General features: G+C 40.7%; 1 protein-coding gene across 1 annotated transcript in view; it reads right to left on the bottom strand.

The window, feature by feature from the left end:
• The window catches only part of galnt9 (polypeptide N-acetylgalactosaminyltransferase 9), a 60677-nt gene that overhangs the window by 25116 nt on the left and 19725 nt on the right, over positions 1-15836 (bottom strand). Inside the window, exons 3-4 of the mRNA XM_076269987.1 lie at positions 15082-15248; positions 9336-9510 (exon numbers count right to left, since the gene is read on the bottom strand). Coding sequence (XP_076126102.1) covers positions 9336-9510; positions 15082-15248 — 342 coding nt within the window. The remainder of the gene's footprint in view (positions 1-9335; positions 9511-15081; positions 15249-15836) is intronic.

Consider the following 15836-nt stretch of genomic DNA (forward strand, 5'->3'; position numbering starts at 1 on the left):
AGGTCATAATGATTAACACAGGCCAACTCTCAGCACTAACAGCGGGATTCAATCAATACGGCTTTGGCCCCATATTTCTCTCTGATTGTGAAGGTCATTTGGAAAGACATACAAATTCAGTGACTGCTGCCAAAGCCAGCCAAAGCCAGCCAAAGGCATTTTTAGCCCATCAGTATTTCATTTAAGTCCAATTTATAGACCCACAACTGCGGATGCCAAATGATCAAAAATATTCATCAAGTTAATTCCGTAAGACCGGTGTAATGCCAAGTTATGAAAATAGCGCTAACCTGGATCTAGGGTGAGCTCTGCTTCACTCAGCCCAGTGTATTTGACATGCCTAAGCCATTTTATATTACTACATTTCAAGAATCTTTTCAGAATTGCCTTCAATCAAATGTTTTTGATCCAAGATCATGCCTGTCACAACCACCACGGTATACTTATTTCTCTGCTCCTTTTTCGATATTTATCATCATTCACCATTGCATATGACTATTCCAGGCTGCTGCTCTATATCTGGTTTAAACCTGACGATTCATAGGGCAGTGCATTGAAAGCCCACCCACTCAATATACAGTGAAGGCGCTACAGTGGTGAGTACATAAGCTCCTTAAGAGCACTTTGCCTTCACAAGTAGCGTGTATGCTCTCAAACCATTCAGTAACACTCCCACGATAGGTATACTTAGACAGTACACCGCAGATAAAGGCATATTTACTAAAAAAAAAGGTAGTAAAGAAACAGAAGCCACTCGTCCAAACAGGCGACTACAGCGGGCGCTCAACACAAGAGTTCTGTTCATGGAGCGTATGCTGCAACGGTTAGCTCCCACTATAATCAATGGAACTAGCTACACCAGACTTGAGTGCACATTCAAAAAAAATAGACCAGTGTTCTAAAACAATTTTTATGCTCTGTGAATGAAACACTTTCACTCTACGAATGGATTCCAGTGAAACTCGGCTGTAACCCTCGGTCCAGACATGGGAATAAAAACTAGAACCCTCCCAAGGCAGAATACCCATGTGCTTGTTGGGTCGTTTGAACTTGTCTGTTTAGTCTTTTGGAGTGACGCGGTGGTATTTCCCCTCAAAAGCCTTTGCCTCCTTTTATTTTTTAATGAGTCCAACAGGAGACCAAGTTTGAATCTCTGCCAAAAATGTCTGATGATCTGTGATTAATTTGGCTAAGAGAACAACTTTTACAAATTAACCACTAGATAATTAGACAACATAGACATGATATTCATATGCTTCATATTTGTTTTTTCGCTTTAATAATGAAACTGTGATTCAAAGCAAGCAAAGAGATGTTTTCTCTAGTTTCTAACCTTCAAAAGACTCTACTGTCTCGTTCTGTCCTTGCGAGAGAAACACTTGGCTCCTCTGAGAATCAAGTGATCAAATGGGCAGAGAGTATGAAAAAACAAATGAAGCACTTTACGATCAAACTCAGTGTCACAACAAGAGCTCAGTCTCTTAATGCAAACAAATAATTTACAAGACAGTAAAAACAGCATCTACAGTACAAAACATTGATTGGAGGTTTATGTATAGTACAATTCAGATGTATCTCACTTGCAGCTAAAATATGTGGAACCATATACAAGGGGGTTAGTCTCACTAATTCAGATCATACATGCAGCCCCAGCCTGATAGACACCAAATAATGTGTATATTTATGGATTAAGGTGCCCCAGACACAAAGAAAACATGCCTCTCTCTCCTTATGTTACTATATGTGCAAGCAGAGGTACACTAGGGGCAGTCGTGGCCTACTGGTTAGCGCTTAGGACTTGTAACCGGAGGGTTGCCGGTTCGAAACCCCGACCAGTAGGCACGGCTGAAGAGCCCTTGAGCAAGGCACCTAACCCCTCACTGCTCCCCGAGCGCCGCTGTTGTTGCAGGCAGCTCACTGCGCCGGGATTAGTGTGTGCTTCACCTCACTGTGTGTTCACTGTGTGCTGAGTGTGTTTCACTAATTCACGGATTGGGATAAATGCAGAGACCAAATTTCCCTCACTGGATCAAAAGAGTATACTTACTTATACTTATACACCATGTACTGTATCACCATATCATTATGTTCCAGTATTCTGTCTCTTAAGATGCCCTATCTATTCATTATGTTGACCACCCCCAAATATGGCTGTGTCCATTTTGATGCAATTAGGACCATTTGTCCCATGACAGAATTACTTGATTCTGTATGAGCGCTCCTTTGAGAAGCATCCAAGGAGCGACTGGACTCGCAACTCTGCTGCCCTGGTCAGCCTGCTTCATTCAGTAGCTACAGTAAGAAATAGCCTGTTAGATTCTGCAGATTGCCTGTTTGAGACTTTTTTCTTTGTATCTGCTCCTTTACCATCTACAATAAATCAGTTTATTGGTGATCCTGATTCATCCGTCAAGTCTTATTTGTATGCAATTTCAATCCAACAATTTGTGCTGTGACCCGGATTTGAACCGGTGTTGCTGCTGAACTGCCACTTCTGCCAGTGAGGTTTATGTTTTGTTTTACTGTTTGTCAGCAGGATTACCGTACACAAAATATACCGATATTCATGAAACTTGGTGGAGGGTTGTGGCATGAGTCAAGAGAGAAACAATTTAATTCTGGAGCAGATACAGATCAAAGGGTAGATCCTGGATTCTATCTTCTGGATAGTTCCAGATAGCTATGATGTAATGTTTTGTTGTTCTGAATGAATTCATATTTGACCTGTGCTTTTTGAAGCTCACAACACATAAGGACATCAAACAGAGAAGATGAGAACCATACAAACACTACTGGTGTGGCTAGTCACTGCTTTTCCCACCCATCTGCAGCCCTCACAGTTGTCAAGCTTTTTACATTTCAACATTATCTGGACAGAGTAGAGTATGCATTGATGCCAGCTAATATTGGTGTCTGGATATACCCTGGCCATGTTAGGAACCCCTGATCAACGTGATTGGTTAGGCTGGAACAATGATTTCAAAGCTAACGCAAAGTATACACCCGTCACCATGCTAGACTTGGAAACATATCCCAATTGTGAGTCACCAGACTCTTTTCATGAAGTAAATAAGTCTGAATTTCACCAGGCTAGTCTGAATATGGTAGCCATAGAAAGTAGTTATACAAAGAACTAACCGCCATCATCATATACAAAAGGGACCGAAAATAAATGTGTATTCCAATTGAGTTGAAAATCACTCATTGGATTCTGCCCAAGCATTTGACACAAAGAGCTCTGGGTGGTGTAGTTGAGTGGTGTAGTTGTAAGTGAAATACAACTACACCACTCAAAGTGTTCCTACCTAAGACCCTTGAAACAAACACCCCACATCCTTAATAGTGATATATTTTTATGAGGACTTGCCTAATGTAAGTGGGTCAAAATGTTCAGATTCAGCTGAAAGCTAGGCTAAAACTTAAATCATGAAGGCATCTCTATGCCCATATGGAACTGTAAAAGCAAAGGACTACCATAAAAGCACCATTTTATACAGCAGAATTAATAAACTGTGATCTTCAGCTTCATATGCTTGACTTTACATGTCCTTTTTGAATTGTCTCTGTGACTGAAAAAGTGCTCTGTAAGATTAGATATCTAAAAGGCCAGTGAAATTCCACAAAGTTCATCCCATACATGAGTTTATCAGACAATTATGGCTCACTTTCATTTATTTCCCTTGGGAACTCCACAAATTAAAGAAAAGAATAACATCTGAAATAAAGCTGACGTGATTATGAAGGAAATCAAACAAGAATTAGGAACACAACTGGTAACGGTTTTACAATTAGATGGGTTTCAAAAGTGCCATCATTTGAGCTTTGGTGGCTCCTAACTGGTATATTACCTGTGTATGCAGTTCTCTCAAACCTGAGAGTACTCTCCTCCTGAAGCCATTTCCTGTTATCCTAGCACTGTAATGTTTCAACATCTGTCTAATACTTTAAATTGAAGGCTTAGGGCTCTCCTGAAGGAACATTATTTCTCTAGGCACAGACCTTTACCGTGCCTCTATTTCAGCATAGAGTTTTTTTTTGTACTCTGTATTGCATATCCAATCTTTACATGGTTGGGTGCTTTTATACAGCAAAATCATCTGATTCTTCATTAGTATGCTGTTTACTAAGGAATTGCTGACAGCGGCAAAAACAATCAGCAAAGGGACATGTGTATCAGTGCATACAGTCCATATGGACTAGTTACTGCATATATAAAACATATTAAAAAGGAATAATAGATGCATATGACCACAGGAGTCAGGAAACCACATCCTGATCTGGTAAAGATCTAAAAGAACTTTCTGATCTGGTAAAGGCCACCATATCATTCAGATATTAGCTTTGAGCACTGTGTGTACACTTTTGTATCTACAGGGGTCTATCTAAAAAACAAACAAAAAAATACTACTACTACTACTACCAATAGTAACTACTACTGCTAATGATAATAATAAATGAAAAAACGTGTTTAAACATATACTGTATACGGTATATATACTGTAGTCTATATGCCTATAATGTATATATACAGTACCTGGATTTGTTGCAAAAGTTGTTGGCCCTCTGGTTCTTACCCTGCACACTGATGATATAGGGTTGGGAGGTTAATATAAGGTAGAAAGGCAACCCTCTCTCTATCTGGAAATGTGCATTTCATTACACTCCACACTCTGCTGCCTTATCTCTCCTGTGTGCCTCTCCGAGCACCGAGGATCCATTAATCACGACTAACCTGAGTTTGCAACAGTGTATCATTCACAAAAAAAGAAAAAATAAATAAATAAATAATATCATTTCCTCTGGAGCGCCCCTGTGAAGCTTCAATTCGAGATGTACGGATGGCTCATTAGAACCTCATTATATGTTTGTTCATTAACTGTATGTGTTTGGTTGAGAATAGGCCATGGCTGTGACTGATAAATTAGCCTGGGGAATAGTTTGCTATAGGATGGATTATTTTGTTTCCTGGCTTGTAATGGGACTGTCAGAGGGAAAAATAAGCACGCCTTAACTGATATAGAAGGTAATAGAAGTATTAACTCGAGCTCTTCAGCTCCTGGTCAATCAAGTCAATAAAGAAAAGATTAAACAAGGATTAAGCGAAAGAAAAAAAATCCTCAGGTGTTTCAATGCAGACGTTGTTAGTGAATAGATTACCTGCTTATAGATGGTGGAGGCTTCATGATCAATAGTACACCACTCGTAACACACAGAGTGAAGCAGCTGCATTAAAGTGGAATGGGTGGCCAAACTTGTAAAAGCGCTGCTACATCATGTGCTTGAATCGAATGTTTATTTGCAACTGCACTCAACTGCGACAGTGAAAGAACATTCTGCTCTTGTGTGCGAACTCTGGGAGTGCAACTATTGTGCTGTAAAACAGGTAAGGCTTCTCTGCTCCAGTAGCTGTAACAAGGTCACTCCATATGAGGCTCTATCCATCTCACTTATCACCGGAAGTGCTGGCTGTATTACCGTTATATGATAAATGGGATGTATTTCTTAAGGCATGCACATATATCTGTAGTAGGGGTTGAATCTATAACTGTTAAGGTTTGGTTCCGTTTTTCTTCGCTGTGTATTAATTACATATTGACTATGTGGGATAATTTTTATATGTCTCTCATTGAATGTTTAGTATACCTTACATATATAGTGAAATCTGGTTACCATCCTCTGACTCTGACCCCTGTGTCATCTGAAACCCCTCTGTAAGAATGTTTTGACTTAGGAGTGCTAAGATAACCCCTGTGTCATCAAACTGATGGTGACCCTCAGGATGAGGGGTTGTAAACATTTCTTATCTCTGTTAAAAAAACAGATGGTTAAATGATCACTGGTGGGTGACAACTTGTGATTTTCCGTGGGTGTGTGTTAAGGGTATAAGAGTTGGCTTCACCCACAGATGGGTGGGCTTGTTACTTTGAGGATGGAATGTCCGCATACTTGCTCCATTAGGATTTTTTAATGACCAGTGTTACGTTTCGAGCTTACGCTCTTCATCAGACTTGAATATCAGACAAACTGTCGCCATATTTAAACAAGTACAAAAGGTCACATGACCAATCCCACCAGCTTGAGCCATAAACACATAGATTTACAAAAATATATATACATATATATACAGATAATATCTACAAAATGTGTACTTATAGAAAAACATTTATATTGTATACATTGTAAAATGTATAAATAAGTACAAGCTTCCATGACCCTATCAGAATACTTGGCTGTGTATCAGGCCGCATTAGGCCATCATAATTATAAGTAAACATTATATTGGCGTCTATTCAGTCTACAGGTTACTCATCATACAAATTTTATGAAGGAGACTACATTCACATTTGTAAAATACAAGTATACAACCATATCCAGATAGCAGTTCACACAGTCGAGTCATGACACACCATCACACAGTCAGGTCAGTTACAGAAAGGGCCTAATACTGAAGTCTTCATTTAACCCTTTAGGTGACATTGTGTATACGTGTATGTATACTATATTAATGTTTTTCTATAAGTACATGCATTTTGTAGATATTATGTGTATATATATGTATATGTTTTTGTAAATCTATATATTTATGGCTCAAGCCTATTGGTGGGATTGGTCATGTGACCTTTTGTACTTGTTTAAATATGGCGACAGTCTGTCTGATATTCAAGTCTGATAAAGAGCGTAAGCTCGAAACGTAACACTGGTGAATAGTCATTGACCTTTAAACACTGTTCGTTGCTACCCCCCTTAATGTACTGTTCGCGGGTCAAATTTGACCGGACAGTTTTAACTGCTCTTATTTTAACATAAATTAAAAATGTACACTTTAGCAATAGTACCGGTAATAATAATATTTTTTATATTTTTTAATTTCTTTTTATATATTTTTAAGATTTGCCTCAATGGATGTTGGTATGGTAGTCAGGGCACCTACTCAACCATAGTGCTGGCATTCTGTAAAACTTTTCATGCACTTCACACATACAGGTGCCCCTCGTACATCCTTCCATCCACTGTTCATCACAGACACAGGGTGCCTCACTAATGCATCGCCTTTTTTCATGGGGGCCCTCATACAGGGATCAACCTGACCTAAGGGTCCCTCAAACAGCACAAAACCTGCACTCTGATTGCTTTTTTATTTGTAGAGCGCTTTATCATGTACTCAAACACTGAACATTGTAGGGTAAAAAAGGGAGGCAGGCAGGATTAAAAATAAAAAGAAAGTAGAATTAAATAATAAATTAGGAGGCTGATGGGAGCAAGTGTGCAAACATTCCACCCTCTTTTCATTTTATAGCCTAGCACTTTTTGTCCAGCACCTGCCTTTTCAATGGGCTTGTTATTTTGACATTTCATGTGGGTAACATGCTCCCGGCGTTGTGAATAAAGCTGTCTCACACCAGTTGTCTTGGATTCATTTTGACCACAACTATACTGGTGAGAGAGTGAGAGTCGGAAATTTACCTGGATGTATTCATGAGACAAATGGTTTCCGATTATGATATTCACAGCAAAGGGTAAATTAAACATGCACTGCGTTTGTCTGTAAAGGAGCATGGTTGCAGAGGAATATGCATGTATACAGTGCAAACACACACACACGCGCACACACACACACACACACACACACACACACACACACATGCACACACACACACAAAATACACACACATACAGTACATGCAAAGTATGAATATTATGTAATCCAAGGAGCTCTTGAGCAAGGCACCCTGCTGGTGTGTACATGTGGTTGATGCAATCAGAGAACACATCTGTTCTTCTGCAGGCACACAAAAGCTTACTTATGTAAAATGTATCATCCAGAGGCAGGAGGAAAGCCTCACACACACATACACACACACACACACACACATACACACACACACACACACACACACACATACACACACACACATACACACACACACACGCGCGAGCGCAAAAGAAACCACATGACGTAGCGAGGGGAACGTCTGAAATGGAATTTCAAAGGGTCGCAAGTGGGAGGAGAGGACATCCATATTTGAAGACAAGCAGATTGCGAAACAGATGAGGAAGACTCCAGGACATCAGTCATCGTCACGGAGACGAGACACTACAGGTGATGGCAAACCCTCTCCATTGCCGCGCATAAACAGGTGGGCTTGGCTGATTTAGTCTCATTGTAAGTCCAAAGGGTGGCACACAGAGAGAGAGACAGAGAGCGAAGTGGGGAATCAGGGCCGACTGAATTCCCACCAGCAAACGAAGATAGATCCAATTCATGTATTATTAATTACATCAGACCTTTTTTTACAAACTAGGCCACCCTCCCCCGGCCACAGCACCAATGCAAAGTTCAGTAACTTCTGTAGCTTTTTTCTATGTGGGACGTACAGTACTCATATGAAATTGGCACTGACATTGATCAACAGCTGGTAAACAAACAAGTAGGCTAAAGTGAAAAAGTGACTTGTATTTAAAGTCAGAGTGAGGTTGAGAACATAGGGAATTTCTTTTATTGAGTTTCCTGACACTCCACTAAACTCTTAGCCGAGTATTCAATTAGCTTATCAGCACATTAGAATTCCATCACCGCTACATATCCCACAGCTATTTAATTAACATTCTCACAAAACTCTCAGACTGTCAGATTGCCCCTCCAGTTTGTGATTGAATTTGCAATGTTTTATTCCGACCATTGGAGTTCAGAAAAGAAATTCAGCTGCTAATAGTTGGTCGTTAAATGTAGTTAAAGAATTTGGTGTAGTATTAAAAATGGAAAATATTTCCACATGTGCTCTACATGCTCTAAATAACTTTCCACGAATATTCCTGATTTGTTAATTTCTGCAAACTGAAATACACAAATTTGGAAAAAGTTAGGTCAATCAACATCTCAAATTCATAGTTTCCATATGCACTTCCCCGCTTTCAGATGTAAATCCAAACCATCTGTATCTTGGTTGCACCCCAGAGTACCAAGTGTGTTAAAACGGCAAATGATTTAATTGAGAATGTAACATGACATTCAGTTTAATAAGTCATGCTACCCTTATCTTAAGAAAAAAAAAACAAAGAAAGAAAGCTGTTAACCCAAATCGTACAGGACAGAACGAATAAGTACACACAGCCTGCTACAGCATGCTCTGATTCTCACATGCGATGTATGCGTTCAACCCTTCCGCTCAATCTATATATATTTACAGTTGGCAGGCACTGAAACGGCTGCAGCTCTCTCTGTCAGGGGAGTAGCTTCATTTTTGTTTAATACAGTCAGAACAAGGTCACCCTACCACGCCGCTCTCTGCAATCACAGTCAATACCAGGTTAAATGAGTATGACCCTCGACTCACCAAACAGTGTTGAATTCCACGTGCGCGTCGAAGAAGCCCACGACGGGTGCGGTGGCAGCGTTCCATCCCTGGATCCTGGCGCGAATCAGGCCCTCACGCTTCGTGTTTCTCACAATCTTCACTAGGCCTGGGTAACGCTTGTTAACGTACTGGTCCAGATTGAACTTCAACTCCACTGAAGGAAGAACAGATATGTAGAAACATATGAATGAATGGCAGTTGTGAATAAGTGGCATTTTCCATGTTATATTATGTTAAACCCCCCTCCCTCCTCCCCCAAGAAAACAAAGTAGGCTATTTAAGTCTCCCCAGCAATGTAATTCCTTTTTTGGGGACTTGTCATAAAAAGTGAAGTCATTAGTGTGATGTGACCTCCAAATGGTCACTATATTGGCTTCATGGTGAATTTCCAAATTTCATCCATCCACACAGACTGTGGTCACCATCAGCTGACTGGCCGTGAGCAGTTATGGGCTCTGGCCCTCCGAGCACTATCCCCTCTCTCAGCAGTCAGGTGAAGCCTCCTGCGCCCGGTGCAGGATGAGCTGGGGGGAGGTAAACAAATGGCAGGCAAGGACATGCTTGGGGGAGATTGATGAGTGTTTGAGCTTCTCGCTGCAGGTTGCTGAGTGCTCTAGTTTCGGGCAGAGGAGAGTAATAAGGACACTTGCCGTGCACAGCTTCCTAAACGCTCCGATGCGCGAATCCCACTCTCACTCCTCACATAAATCAGCTCGGGAGAAATACACAACATAATTTATAACTTTGATGAAGATGTCACAGTAGAGGGAATTTGGACTGTGAGAGGGAGTGTGTGTGTGTGTGTGGGAATGTGTTTCTGTTCATGTCTGTGTGTTTTCAACAAATAAACACCCTTACAGTTCACAAATTGAAGCTACATTTATCTATCAGGATAAAAATGAGACCTGCTGCCTGCAATAAATGTGCTGAAATCAAACGTTATTGAACACCATCTGTCCCTGTAAACACTTTTTTAATGACCGCATACCGAAGGAAGCTGTACCGAACAATGAATCTGAACTAAGAAAAACTACCGTCTTTCAGACATAATTGTGGCAATTTATGACTCCTAACATCTGTGCACATTACATTGTGGATTATGGAGATATTTCACATGCACGTGGTTTCAGATAGAGAAGCTAAGTCGGAAGTAAAGCGTATGAGTCTTCTTATTTCATCAAAATGGACGCTTTCAGCTTAATGCACAAATGTGTAGATCTGGTGCCACAGCTTGATGTGTGGCTCACAAGGCAATGCTTGTGGATGGATGACGCTGTGCAGCCCCCAAGGGTATGATAATAGATGGAAAATAATGCAAGCCAAGACAATAGCTGTTCATGCTTAGATTAATATGAATGTCCAAGGAATGAAGGATCTGTCGAGGCCCAATGCTCTCCTCATGTAAGAAAGATTGGATAATGGTACTCATCTTTTCTCTCAGTGAAAATCAAACAATGTCTGTTTATTTATGTTCTCTACACTAAAAAATTTAATTTCAGAAGGCTGTGTTCGGGGCCTCATTTGAGAAAAGGGTAATGAAAATTGAGTGGCTGTCTACATAATTCGGCATCAAATGAAACTGGAGAAAAAACCCTGAAAAATTAAAAATAAGGCTCAAGGCTCACACAGAACTGTTGTGTGCAGTGGTCTCAGTCTTAGGTGACAAGAGACATGACGGAGGGAGTGTGGTTGCTAAGTATGATTCATTATTCACAAGTAATCCTCAGTGTACCTCAAGGCACTTCACACACCACATGTTAAATGAGAAAGGACAAGCAGAACCACCGAGGAAAGGTCAAGTAGCCAGCCTTGCATGTTAATGGTTTAATGTCGCCGGAGCACAGCAACCGCGTCAGCAAAACATTAACACTGGAATCATTGTTACAGCAAACAAAACAAAACTGGTCAGAGAGCATGCTGGCGACACTATCACCAGCGTTACAATTTTGCCTCTCCGTTTGGTGTTAAATATGCTTCCCACTGCGAGGCTTCCGCTGAGATGGAGCTGGGATGAGGCGAATGCCACTGTTGACTTTGGCTTGGTCCCTTTTCAGGATGCCATTTATGCAGCTCCTGTGCAGGCCAGCCTGGGGGAAGATGGGACCTCAGTCCCTGCCAAGGGGATGCGGGGCCAAATGTCGGTTGGAATCTAGTACAGTGTGGAGCCTGTGAAAAAGACAGGCCTTTTGGATGCAAAACTGGCTGCCGTGCGAAAAGCAGGTGTTGCAGGAGGCAAACCAAACACAGTGAAACACAAAAGGAACAGACCCCGGCCTGATCGGAGTGGAGCCCGAACACAATATACACAATGGTTCACCAGAGGACACGGGAACCATGAGGTTCTCTGGTGTTGTTGCTATTTCTGAACCCCTAACTGTGTTCAAGAGTACACCCCCAAGGGGGCTCATTTTGGTTTGCCATCGCTTCCTCCATCCCTTCTCTGGTGTTCCATATTCTCTACGCTCTCAAACACACACTGGTTCACGTGTACACAGAGACACACACACACACACAGAAATTGAATCAAGGGACTCTTGTGTATTTTAATTAATGTTGATGCTGAGGCATTCTACTCATTAAATTAAGGTTGCCTATGAATCATCCATGGACTTGCCTGGTTTAGCCTTGGTTTGCACAGGAGCACAATCTGCTGCAAGGTGCCAAGTTTTGTGGTGTATCATAAATCTGGGCATCCTTGGCTTTCTTAACAAACAATGGAAAATGTGGCTCGCTAAACATTTGTTCTTAGCAAATTAGTGTTTAGACAAAATTACTGAGACATATGTTCAAAAAAGTAGCATTAGTTTTTTGGCCAAAAATAGCTCAGGCAAAAACACAAATATTACATTACTTGAATGTTTTCACCTGTGTTTAAAAAAAAAAAAAGAAAGTAAAACCTGCCATTACAAATGTGTGTTTTTTAATTAGCTACAAAACATTGGCCTAGTAGCAATGAAAAGCTTCACAAAGGGAGGTTCCAGTAAACAGGAGGTAGCAGAAGAAGCATATTTGAGAACAGATCCCTGGCCAGGCTCCTAAAATGCCTTGCAGTGATTGTGTGTAAATTCCCTGCAAATATATGGATTGAGCTCAGATTCAGTGCAAGCATTCCATTGTAGTCCATACTTGGAGAGGTGGTAAGGGATGAGGGAGGCTGACAACCATGGCGGACAAAAGCCACAATGATTTTCTGGGACTAAAGAATCTCAGTATGCCTGGCAGGCATCCATGCATTTTGGGTTGTTTTGAAAAAGCAGTCAATGGGTGAAGATTGCAATTTGATTGGTTTCAATAACTAGAATGTTATTTGAACTTTTTACTTTCATAAATTATATCAAACCTTGTCTGTAAGATATCATTTTTGGATAACATGCTGCTGTAAAGAACTTACAATGTTGCATACAACAATATCTGACTTGTTTTATGGTTCTTTGAATGCAGAAATGGAGTTCTAACTGCTTTCATCATAGGGTAATTAGGATTAGGAGAAATTAGGATAAGGATTAGTAGCAGTCTCCGCCTTTATAAAAAGGCATTGCTTGGATGCAAAGTAAAGAAATATGGTAGATAAGATTATAGATGGTAGTGTCCTTCCAATGCCTTTGCCTCCACATATGGACTTTGCATTGGTAACATTAGACTATGAAGAGAGCAAAACAGAGCTAGGAAGTTGGGCAGAGCAGGGACAAGAAAACCACTGTCCGTCTGGTGTTTTCCATATTGTGCTGTTGCCAATAGCGTGTTATTTAAATCATGCCTTGAAATAATGAAAAAAATAATCTACTTAATTGTAATGTGAACATCGGTTGCACATAATTTAAATGTCTGAAATGAATGCAGCATTTCTCTTTCAGTTTACAAAATGTATTCATGCGATGAACCAATTTGAGCAACTAATTCCAATAAAATCAAGTTTACATTAAATATACATGTCACTTCAACGTCATTATGTTATACAGGTTGAGGCATGTACTGAGAGTAGGCAGAATACGTTGCATCAATGCTAATATTTTTCAGATATACACAGGAGAGGTGTTAAATTCATAGTGCTACAGGTAGGGGATTTCCCACAGCGGCCAATTAACAATCGATCCAATTTGCCATCAAAAACAAAATCACCAACAAAGCAGCCTTCGAGAACATTTCACTGGAGTTAATAAGCAGGTACCTTCCTTCATACAGTATATATATATATTAAGTATATACTCTTTTGATCCCGTGAGGGAAATTTGGTCTCTGCATGTATCCCAATCCGTGACACACTCAGCAGACAGTGAACACACAGTGAAGTGAAGCACACACTAATCCCAGCGCAGTGAGCTGCCTGCAACAACAGCGGCGCTCGGGGAGCAGTGAGGGGTTAGGTGCCTTGCCCAAGGGCACTTCAGCCGTGCCTACTGGTCAGGGTTTGAACCGGCAACTCTCCAGTTACAAGTCCGAAGCGCTTACCAGTAGGCCACGGCTGCCCCAATTATCGTAGTTTTGATGAATTAAGCCCACATTCAGAAGGCTCTACAGGGGTGTCTGGCATCCCAGATCCACCCCCCTCCAACGATGGGTTCTCTACCCACAACTACTGACACATTTTTCAGTCATACTTCTTTGTTGCTGTGGCCATTTATTCAAAAGCATTCCTTGCAGACAATCAACAATGAATTATAAGAGACTGATATACTGTATTGTGCATGCTCAGAAACACACTCATGATGGGAACAAAAGCATGGGTCATCTCAAAGCATAGCATAAATTACAACCCTGCTCCAAAATTCCAAAATCAGCATAACTGCTAGCATATGTGAAAACTTTTGGCATAAATTAAAGCTGATTGATCATCTCACTAAGCTAAATTATGAAATTGTTCTCAGCACCAATGTTTCAGTTAGTAAATGTAGGCCTACTGCAGTGGTGGTGGACAGAACACAATCGCTGTGTTGTAAACACCACCTGTTGAAGTAGGTTACCACAGTTGGCAAATGCTTGCTGGCAGTAACAGCTAGCAAAGGAGTAAGTTAGCCTATGGTTTGACCATCATAGCCTCCCATGGAAATGAATTTAAGGATATGGACAGGCGTTCTCCAAAAAGCGGTAAGAGCGAACACAATGTGCTTTTGAGTTTAGCCTAAACATCAGTTTACCTACAGGTAGGCCTAGGTTCATTGCCTTAACATTAGCGTTATGTTGCCTCACAGAAACAAACATCTTTATTTGGATGCTAAATCAGTAAGCTACTGTACCTTTAGCGTAGCCTACTGTTCAGCTGCAGAGACAAATTCCCATTTAGCCCTTGCCCTTACTGGAAGTGTCAAAACTGCAGTTTTTAAGGAATTCTTTGCAGTGTATGCAGTAGGCTATTTTGAAACTGAAATGACATTGTCGGCCTACTTAAGAAAAACTATTAATTGTAAATTGAATGTAACTAGCTTAAATGAATACAGGAAAAAAAAAAACAATCATCATTATACCTTACCATGGCGGGAGCATGTTCCCAAAGCCCTATGTTCCCAGACCCTAACCCTAATTGGCTAACATTGGCTACGTAACATAATGTTTGAATTCGTTTATGTTTAATAGACATGTTGCAAATGTCAATGGAAGTCACTCCCAGAATTCTAGGGCCCTCTTATTTTACAAGTCAGAAACGTTTACTGTAATTTAGAGGAAGAATAATTTCAAAAAAATGTAGACTGGACTTAAATTAAATGAAATGTATATTCATCATCCTTACCGCTGTCGCTGTTGTCATCCACCAAAATTATTTCTTTGAGGAGATGAGCTGGTGTATGGTTAACTACGCTGTGGACAGACCGTAGGATGACTGACAACGCCTCGTTCACAAAAATGAACACCACAGAAATCTGAGGAAGATCATCTGGGTAGCTCAGGGGCTTGCATCTACAAAAAAGGAACAGAAGTACAAAAATCAATACATATCTCTAGTTTACTCATCAGATGAAACATTCACAATAAAAGATGCAGGCACACAGAAGGATCTGTCTGATTCAAATCAGTTTGAGGTTTCTGCCATTCAGAATTGATCCAAACACCATACACACTTTTCAGACTCAAGTCAGACAATAATGCATCCTAGACTAGACTCTGGCATAGGTTCTCCAGGTACTGCTAGCATAAAGGGTCACTCTGATACTCTAATTACAGTGAATGCGGTGAGTTACAGAGGAAGGACAATGTACAGGGATCAAAGGACATTAAGCACATCCCTGTAGCACAGCATCTGCTCAAAAATGGAAACACTCTGTTAGCACTCTTAACTGTAGGTCCCTCAATACAGTGCCATGGTAACCAAACCAAAGTATCAGCCAGTGATTATTGAAAGGCCCCGTTGTACGGCATGAAAGCCAACCCAGATACAGCACAGTGAATAACAAAGCACTTCTATTCTTCTATTGTATTTTTAAAGAATGATATAGCTCTCCGTTGAGCTAGGTCTCCATTGGCCAGGTGAATCATGCGCCTCCATAG

Source organism: Alosa pseudoharengus, unplaced genomic scaffold (genome assembly GCF_046254945.1).
Source record: "Alosa pseudoharengus isolate Yale_2024_CS ecotype anadromous, Long Island Sound unplaced genomic scaffold, YU_APseudo_1.1 YU_APseudo_1.1_scf_6, whole genome shotgun sequence".
Classification (NCBI taxonomy): Eukaryota; Metazoa; Chordata; class Actinopteri; order Clupeiformes; family Clupeidae; genus Alosa; species Alosa pseudoharengus.